Source organism: Mesitornis unicolor, unplaced genomic scaffold (assembly GCF_000695765.1).
Source record: "Mesitornis unicolor isolate BGI_N332 unplaced genomic scaffold, ASM69576v1 scaffold17488, whole genome shotgun sequence".
Taxonomy (NCBI): domain Eukaryota; kingdom Metazoa; phylum Chordata; class Aves; order Mesitornithiformes; family Mesitornithidae; genus Mesitornis; species Mesitornis unicolor.
In genome coordinates, this window is record NW_010201324.1 from 11,158 (window position 1) to 21,340 (window position 10,183).

The 10,183-nt window shown below is 37.8% G+C and overlaps 1 protein-coding gene across 1 annotated transcript; it reads left to right on the top strand.

Moving 5' to 3' along the window:
• Nucleotides 1–3,226: 3,226 nt before the first annotated feature.
• On the top strand, nucleotides 3,227–7,546 carry CFLAR (CASP8 and FADD-like apoptosis regulator; the record flags this gene model as incomplete). Its single annotated transcript, XM_010190035.1, has 7 exons — nucleotides 3,227–3,582; nucleotides 4,358–4,463; nucleotides 4,727–4,862; nucleotides 5,033–5,130; nucleotides 5,440–5,491; nucleotides 6,252–6,301; nucleotides 7,471–7,546. Coding segments are annotated over exons 1-7 (814 nt in total), but the record flags the coding sequence as incomplete, so codon positions are not given.
• Between the last annotated feature and the right edge of the window lie 2,637 nt (nucleotides 7,547–10,183).

Consider the following 10,183-nt stretch of genomic DNA (forward strand, 5'->3'; position numbering starts at 1 on the left):
TAGGAAATAGCCTCCGGCAGTGATCTGTGACATTGATGTCTGTCCAACAGAAAATGAACTGATGTAATCAATTTTGTCTATGGACCATCATTGAAAAATACTGGATGGAAACCAGTGTGTGCTGGATTTGGATCAGTGATTTGGCAATGGTCAGATGCCAGTCTTCCAGTGTTCTTGTGGACAAACTTGCATACAGGTAAGAGAGTTCTAACACGGAAAGTAGTCATCACCATTTTTTTATAATAAGCATACAATTTACCTAATGTAAAGGAAGTTCACAAAAATAAATAATTCATATGTGTTTATTAAAGGCAGATTATTTTTAAGATAACATCTAAATTGTGATTTTGCATGTCTGAAATTTTAACTCTGTGGGAAATTCCTCCCTACCACACACATACACACGAACACCTCTTTTTTAAGCTAGTTTTAAAAGTTCACATAAAAATCAACTAGAGTAGTTTTTTAAAAAAAAAAGTTTTATCTGATATTTCTGAAAATTACCAAAAGTTGTTAAATTCCCATCTCTCTTTAGCGTGGGTCATAAATATGACTTCCTCAAGCTCTTTTCAAAGTCCCAGCTGAATGTACCTGGGAGATGTTTTCATATGGGAGAGTATTTTGTGCCTCCCCCTTCTTGGCTGCATTATGTCATGAAAACTATCTTTGTTTATCTGTAGAATTCTCACAAATGTTTGATGCTAGATTGAAAAGAAGTTAGCAATAAATACGCTTTTTCCTCTGACAGAAAACTGTGCAGACACATTGCAGTGCATAAGGGCTTCCTCTGCTTATCAAGAGGCCTGAAAATTTTCCCACTGTGCCCTTCCCCCCCAGTTGTTCAAGTGATAGCATTGCAGGTCCGTGTGTGAAACAGACCCGGTTCCAAAGTACAAATATGTTGTCTACCCAGTTTGGTTTTGTTGGAAACAAAACTTTTCAGCTTTCTGTATAAAAAATACCGTAGTCCTGGGTATTTGAAAGGAGCAGCTTCTACCTGTTGTTTCATTTCTGTTTGTGAGGTTTTTTTGCTGTTTGCACTGTTTACATTAAGGTTAAATGTTGCACTTCTTAGAGCAAACTGTGCATCTAATTCTCTCAAGTTTCTAAATGGTGTGATGTGATGAGGGAAGACGCTGTGTTTGTGCCTGTCCTTTCTGGGTTCAGAAGAACAGAACTCGATCGGAGAGGATGTGTTGTGTGCTGTAGCAGTACTATCACTGTGCATTTTCTCTAGGTATTTAGCACGGTCTGCAGGATGCACATCGGAGGCTGCAATGGGCTGAGCAGGGCATCTGCAGCCTTGTCACCGTCAGCTTGCAGTTGAATGCTCTGTGCTTCTCAAAATGAGGCCAAGTGGCCTCAGTGCCATTTTGAGGACTCTGTTGCATATAGATGAGATCTAATTTATACTGTGGTATGGAAGTGCAGGAGTACTTAAGCTGAGTAATGCTTGAGTCTTTCAATGTGGTGGGTTTTTGGTATTTTACAACTTGCCTGTGCTGCCCTTCCTCTACCTTTTGAATGTGGGACCTTGAGGTCACAGCAGCTACTTGTGTTATAATCCCCTAGTGATTCATACATGCTAGCAACAAGATTAACAGTGCTTTCTTTTTTTTTAAAGTGCTTTTTTTTTGCCTTTTTGTTCTTTAACTACTGATGGCTTCTTACTGTGACTGTTAGCAACAGTGTCGGAGGAGAAAGCCACTGCAATCTTGACTCCATAGCAAATGTAGCTCCCTGGGATAGATGTAGATGAAGGAGACCTTGCCCTAGGAACTTGAATTTTGTATGCACTTTTAGTGAGCAGTGGAACCCAATCCATGGGTGTAATCAAATCCAACTCTTACTCCCTCTCTAAGAAAAGTCAGGTGAATATATAGAGTTATTTTTCATTAAAATAGCATTGGAATAAAAAAAAAGCTTGTACATTTGTAAAAAACTTCCTCTCATCTTCTTAATGCATGGACATAATGTGTGACGTTGTTGATTGTGACTTCCCTAGTTGGTAACAACAGTTTCAAAATGCTTTAAGAATGTTACCCAGGTGCTAGAATCTTGCAGTGTATTAAGCTTTGAAGTCGAATTGGCTTTCGCTCTTCAGAATGGTTTAAACAAAACTATGCAGCATAGTGACTGAACTCCTTGTAAGGTCTAAGATTGGTCTTTAGATTGCTCATTTCACCATTCTCCCTGTAGGTAGTGGGGATGAGAGAAAGTTAGATAGAATTTCCACGGTTAGTGGCAGCAGAAATTGAGCATAGCACCCTACTTTGTTAATCACAAAGATGGGAGTTTTTCTAGGTTTGACTTCTTATTTCAGGTTTCAGTACGGTGAAACATTAATGTCACATGAAGAAAAAGGCAGTCTATGGCTTCTCTCTACCTTCAGAGTTAACCAATTTGCGTATTTAAGGTTGGAGTTTTTTCTTTGTGTGGTTCGTCAATCTTTCTGACCATGGAGGATGCGTGTGGGAAATCCTTAAAACCCCAGTAACTCATTCAAATTGGAGTCACTTTAAATTATGCTAAAAAGTAAGAAAATCCACACATTCCTGAATCTATAGATAATAAGTGTTTCAAAGTATTACATATTATATTGTGAATTTTTCATGTATTTTGACTTCATTTAAGGCAAAGTGTGTGCCTGATAGCTGTGTTTTGGTATGCAGGCGTTTTAAAATCCTTTTGTCTACAAATGTGCTTACACTACCTCTTAGCTTCCAAAACTCTTCCTTAAAAATGCCTTGAGACTTTGAGGGGAGAAAAGATGATGGTGAGCAGGGGAGTGGAGGGTTGCTGGGAAAAGGTCAGAGCTTTAGACTTCAATTACTGTGGAACTTAATTCTTATTTCCTGCAACACTTGAAATATCAGCAAGCTGATGACTTTTGTTTCACTTCCTATGGAATTTACAGACTTGTGTTAAGGTAATTTTCCTTTAAAAAGAACTTCATTTGTTTCTGATTAGTGTGATCTACCAAGTAGTTTTTGTTCTGTAATGAACAGCTGGGAGAGCCCCTTGAGAACAGGACGTCTGTGTAGACTACGTTGGTGCTTTAGTTGTAAGTGAAATACACCAGATAGGAGCATTATCTGTGAGCCTGTGCAGCAGATCACTGATTTAGTATCTTTTAATTCTCTCCCGCAGAACTGCTCACGTAAAAATGCATCTAGTTAAGAATGAACACCAAAGAAGAGCTGTGGTAGACATGGGCTTCATGTCTTGTTGGCTTCCTGTTTAAAAAACAGTAGGCTGGCAATTTTAAAGGGACAGCAACAAAGTGATGACCAGGTGCCAAGTGCCAGCTGTCCTTATTCACCAGATTGAAGAAGAATTGGATAAAGAAGAAGAAGAGATTATGGTTTTCCTATGCCGAGACCTTGCTCCTGACTTGGCCACTGCTGACCTTAGAGAGCTCTTGATGGCTTTGAATGAGAGGGAGAAATTGTCTTTTCTTGGCTTGTCTGAGCTGTTGTACAGAATTAAGAGGTTTGACTTGCTGAGGAGGATCTTGAAGACTGAGAAAGCAACAGTGGAAGCTAACCTTGACAGGAGTCTCAGACTTGTCCCTGATTACAGGTAATATATCTATTTCAGATTTCAGGGCTACTCTATTTTGTTCAGAAGAGTTGTGAGTTGTTTTGGTGGGGTGTTTTGTAGGTTTGTCCTGAAGGTAAAAGCAAAAAAGGGTGTTGTATCTAGAGTTACGGTGGAGAGAATATGTCAAGTTTAGTCCCTAAAATAAGCCTTAGTAGCTTCTTACAAGTCACAGCATTAAAAGCATCTGTCTTTAAGGAGTTTGTGTCTGTTCATCAGTGACATCTGTACAGCTCTAGATTAGCAGATAGAGATGATGCCGTAGAGGGACATCATTTGTTAGAGATACTCTCTTTTCTAGTTTGCTTTGGGCACATAGCCTTGTGGTATAGCTTTTCTCAGAGGACATGTCTCTTACTACTTTTCACTCTAGTTTTAAGAGGCCTAAATCAAGAAACTCCGGTTATTTTCTTTGAGAGACTTCAGAGAATACGTACATGTACTCAAGGAAGATTTTCCTGTATTAACATCTCAGTGAAATAAAAACCCTGTAACTACTAGGTAAAAAAGTTAAAGATGTGGTGTTGTCTCATTCTCTCACTTCATTTCTACTGAAATATTAAGGAGACTTCTGTTTTCCTAGCAGTGGCTATTACAGAATCAGTCTGAGTAATTTTGGAGCAGGGTAAACTTTTTTTCCTGTTGTTTAGTTGGGAATGGTACATTAAGACAGGAACATAGGAGAAGTTGTGCAGTTGGGCAACGGTAAGATCTTGCTGAAAGCTAATCCTTTAGAAATGTCTGAACTTTATTTCAGGGTACTAATGGTAGAGATTAGTGAGAACCTGGAAAAAGAAGAAGTGGGTTCCCTTGTTTTTCTACTCAGAGACTATGCACCTCGTATGAAAATGGCAAAAGATAAGGTATGTCTTTCTCTTGGTCTTCTCTGGAACAATGAGAGATTAAAGTAAAAAGGGAAGTAGCTAGTTTCAATTACTCCTGTGATAATACCAAGAATTCTTACATATGCCAAGTAATTTTCTTAGTGTTTCAGAAAGTAATGTCCCTAATTCTTGAATATACAACCTTTATGACCTCCCTACATTATTTTCTGGGTTGCTTTTTTTACTTCCCGATAGAGAACAAATTACTGGTCTGACGTGTTGCTTTTCTGTTGCTATTCTAGAGTTTTCTAGCTCTTGTGATTGACCTGGAGAAACTAAATTTGGTGGCTCCTAATCAACTGGATTTGATGGAAAGTTGTTTTCGAAATATTCACAGGATCGACCTGATAAGGAAGATTCAGAAGTACAAACACGAAAGTAAGATGCTATTTTTGCACTGGTTACTCTTGATAGCAAGGACCAGAAGTGCTTTTACTGAAGATAAAATTAAATTTACAAATCAGCGTATTTGCATGCCTCACAGATTTAGGCTTTTAAAACAGCTGATATATGGTGTATTTCTCTGTGTGTTTCTGTTAAATTTTCAGCTTTAATGCCCTCCGTTCATTCTCAGCCAGTATATGTAAATGCACTTCAGGCATCTCTCCCTAACCTCAGTCTGATTGATCCTCCTTATAATTCAGGGGTAAGTATACAATAAATCAGACAGATCCTTTATTTCTAAATACTGCCAGACATTGAAAGGGGATTAATCTTGGCAGAGACTAAGGAATAAGAGATTGCTAGTAACTAAAATATTACTTGGTGTACTTCTCTTATTCGTGTTATTTGCTGGGTTTAGGATCTGATTTCAATCTTCTGACTGAGAAAGATCCCCTTTAAAATATTTAATCCTTTTATTGAGGAAGAAAAATACTATTGTGTTATGTTTTGGAATACGTGATTATTAATTCTTGAAGGAGAGAGGGAAAATACATCTTTTTCTTCATTTTAGATCCAGAATGTGAACAAAGAAAAATCACAAAATGGACAAAGTATTATTCTGGGTAAGAGCATTTTATCTGAGTTTTGATCATCTAAAAGAGCCAGATTGTGAATTTTGTTGTATAAAAAGTGTTGTTTGATAGTTGTGTTTATGGCTAATCTAGTTGATAACACCAGGAGCAGAGAGTGTTTGGCACATCTGAAAACTGAGCCTTGCCTTATTGTTTGTTCTTACGTTTGCTTTGCTTGTGCTGCCAGATCTTTAAAACTTTATTGAAATTGTTGTGGGCTTCCACTGTCGCAACTTTTCAATGGAATAGTTTAGTAATAAAAACATGGAAAAGGTTGACTAACTGGCTCTGGAGGCCCATATAGTACAGCTGTGTCCATTAAGTCCTGAGTAGAAAGTTTTTGTGTCAGTTCAGTGGCAGACTCTACACCAGGCCAGCCAGGGAGTTCAGTGAGTATCGGGTTCTTACCGTGTGTGTTATGTTCTTTCTGGAAACACAAAATACCTCTCAAATATGGTGATTTTTAAGAGTAGTTAGCTGAACTCTCTCAGTGTTGGAGAGATTGTTTGTTTGTTCTACTCACAAGTAATGTAGAATGCAATCCAAATAGCATTTTAGAGGTGACAATTTTGTTTGGGTCTTTTTTGTTTGGTTGGTTTTTTTTAACTTCAAGAGCATAAATAGAAACTGAGAGGTCCAGATGAGTGAGCACTTGGCTGAAGTAGATAGGTTCCTCTCTAATTGATTTGATGGCAAAGAAATATCACTGGTACCTACATACTGAGATTACTTCCATATGTTTTAACTGCAGCAGAACCAGTCTACATGTCCATTCAGGAATCAGGACCAGTATCACATAAGGTATGTGCTTGTGCATATGTATGCATGTAAATACAATAAAAAACTCTGCAGAGATTCACGTTGGTTTTCTTTGTGTTTCACTTTGAAATTTCCTTTAATCGCATGCAAACAGAACAGTGTGTATATTCATACCTTCCTCAGCCATAAACAGGTTCTGTGAATTGCTTTTGCAGAATATATTTTTAATACAAATTATTTGCTGCCACTCTGGAAGCAGCAGTGTGCAAAATGCATGTACATGTGCACACAGAACTTGCATATTTATTAGTGGAGGCTAAGTCAAAACCTGTTAAAAGTTAGATCTCTTGCCATCTGCATTAGAAATTGCATGCAATAAATTTTGTTCTTTATTCTCCCTGCCCCTTGCTATCCAGGTAGAAGACAGACATGCTTTGGGTATTAATGTTAAGAATGGACTACTGCTATTTTCACTAGCTCTCCTATAGGCTAGGAACCAGGGATTTACCTACAGCAAATTGTTTATAATCTTTTCAAAGGGGAGAGGAATTGCGACAGAGTTATTACAGGTTATTTAAAGCAAGGAGGTTATTCCAATAAATAAGGAAGTAAATGTTGTTCTGATCAGCAGTGCCTGCTTGCACACCTGAAGAACAGAAAAGTTCTCTGCGTTTATTGTGTTGCCAATATGAAGCTTAGAGGTCCCAACATCTCAATGGCAGTTACACTTCAAGAGATTAATTTGGAAGTACTATAGAAAAATCATCACTGCCATACTGTCGTAGTCCAGATCTTGAAAAAGCCCCTGCACCCCACACAGCTGCTCCTTGCTTTTTTTTTTTTTTTCCCCAACTTTTGAAGATCTGTCCAGAGTTGAGGTGCAGTCTCAAACTTGCTTCTCATTTCTGGTACAGTCTTAGTCTTAGTTTAAGGATCATTATGGTAGTAAGATTGCATAACACAAAATGCAAAAATTAAGCCTGCACTAGAAATAGGAAAAAAATAATTACTCCACGTCTCCTGACTTTATGCTTTTATTGTGTAGATAAGACATACTACATCATAGTAGATAGACCTCCGCTAGCTACTCTATGGAAAAACAACAGAATGTAATTGAATAGATGTGGAGTGGTTAAATTTGAGAAAAGAATGAAGTCTGTAAGTTGAGAGAGTGACATATTAACTTAGTATTTGTCCTTCACGTTCCTCAGGTGTTTGATCAGTACAGAATGCAGAGTCAGCCTTTAGGAATATGCTTGATAATAGACTGTATTGGCAATGATGCAGGTAAGTCTGGAATTTGAAGTTCCTTATCTTGTTAATCTTGGATAATTTGAACAATTTAGTAGAAAGAATATGATGTACATTTACTAGCCAGGGTTAAGGTAATCTTGTCCTAGTCTATCAATTCTAGTAAGTCTTCTAAAGTAGAGAGTTAAAAAGCCTAACCTGAGGTTAAAGCCTACTGTTCCAACTATTGTAAATAATATTTCATTGTTTTTTGGCACAGAATCTCTGAATGAAAGAACTTGTAAGGGGATAGACTGAAAAGGATGTCCAGAGACCAACAGAATAGTTAAGCTACAGTCATACAACAGGTTATTGGCAGAGATGGTAAGATAGTGTTTCCCATCAATTAACAAAACCAGAACCAAAGCTATTGTGGATTTGAAGCGTAGTCATATAGGATGCCACACATTTTGAATAGCTGAAGGCCATGGTACATTAATAATGTACCCAGGCTTCTGTTATATCTCGCACAGTTTAACTGAAACAGTTGCCATAGCTTTATTGAGAACGGAATTTTTCTTCCTTCCCTCTTGATTTAAAAACAAAAACAAAAAACCCCACAAAAACTCCACAGCAATTTGCATGTAGAAATCAAGGCAGTCAGTGCCATGTGGATTTTTCCTGATTGCCTTTGTGGGATCCAAAACTTAGATTACTGCATAAGCAAAATACCCCCCCCACTCTCTAATCATTGAAACACATGAGGCTAAGATTTAAAATCAAGAGAGTACTTGCAGTCAGTTCTGTAACATCAGAGATGGAGATGTAGGAGAACAAGAGTGTGTGGGCATATCTTTTCTCTTTCTTATGGTCCAGCAGATGCACCAACTTTGAATTATTGATGTAGTTGTTGAAGAGCAATGCACGGAGAGCAGACACAGAAAGTAAAATGTTGATGTTTGCTTGATAACAGTATATTAGGTAAATGATATAAAACAAGGCACTTAGTTGGCCATTAGGGTAACAGGTAGTAGAACTGATTCACAATGCTGCCGTGCATGGAGAAGAGGGACAAAGAAGTCACTTAACCTAGTTACATGCAACTGGGAAGTATCCTTCAGATCTGATTTCAGTCTGTCCTACCAAGTTCATCAATGACCTCTGGGCAAAAAAAAATAAAGAAGGGAACAAGGCTGCAATTGCTGGATGTAGAAATTAGGTTGTTCAATCTAAAGAGTATTCACTTCTAATATAAAAAAAAAGCTGATTTTGCCCTAAGAGGAAAATAAAAGGGAGACAGCCTGCCAAGAACTGAAAGACTGGAGGGAAAGCTGCTCTTAGGATCAAACATTCTGCTCTGTCCTGTTGCCTGCTTCTTTACTCTCTTCTCTCTTTTGTGATAACTTCAGAGAACAAACGCTTTTGATGAAGAAACTTACTATGCAGCCTTAATCTGGAAGGTAGCATGATAGTCTGCTCCAGTACCAAAATAATTGCTTATTACTTGGAGTTCTGTTTCTTAAAACAAATGTAAAGAGGACTGCTAGAGAAACTTTAGTGTGAAGAGTTAAAATGCGATGTGAAAATAACTTTGTTTAAAAAAACCCCTCTATACATTTCATTGTCTCTAATGGGATATGAGCACATACTGACCTGATTTATTGAACAAGACTGTTTTACTATGCCGGGACTGAGGTTTGTTTTTGGTTTTTTTTTAAATGAAGCTGTAGGTATAAAAGCAGGTTAAGCCATGTATACTGGAGAAAACAGGAAGTAAAGAAGGAGCTGCTACGTCAGTTCATAGTCACAGATACATAGATTTAGATCTACTCCTCTTTCAAAGGCCATAGATGTTTTGCACAGGCAATGTACTGTGCAGACCCCTTTGTCGTAGTAATTGCTACTAAATACGAAGATGTGCACAAAATAAATTTTAAAAAAGCATGTGATTTTCATGAGCTCATATGGTACTTGTATAAGAACAGAAAGTGTAAAAGTGATAGAAGTCGTCTGCTGAGTGGAAAGGACAAAAATGGGTTGCATGTTGAATATCTGGCATGTCAGATACACCTGTAAATCATGGCCGCTGTGCCAAAACCACCCAAAGCAAGTCTTGGTGTGCAGCAGTCTCCATGCATGTCTGCACTGGATGCACAAGCAATTAAACCATCCGTATGTCTCAGATGTTTAATGTCACGAGTACATCATCAGCATTTTAACATGACAGAAAGCAAGACTTTCACTGAACTCCATTACCATGCTAGTGAGATTCAGAAGAGGCAGGACATACAGCATTGCTTAAAGTAGTTTGTTAGAAAGACATTCACTACCCTGAGTTGTGCCACACTACAGAAGTCTGAAAATACCAAAGAAAGAGAAGAGGGCTGGGAAAATTACAGGAATTTTTTCTGTGCTGTGCATTAGAGTCTGTAGCTATCCCAAGTTTTATTGTGAGGAAACTGAACCAGTAATAGATACTGTAGGATTACAACAAATGAAAATGCCCAGTGTAAAAAAAAATATCAGATGCTGATAAAATTCAAACTGAAGTGCACCTTGCTGTTTTGTAAGTAGCTGCTTTTGTCTTTTCCATTTGGAAGCCAGTTTTTATCCTTGCATTGTAAAAAGTCAAGGGGAGAAAAGAATAATGTTTTTATGTAGAGTGAAAATACAGGCTGAATCAATGGGCTGAGG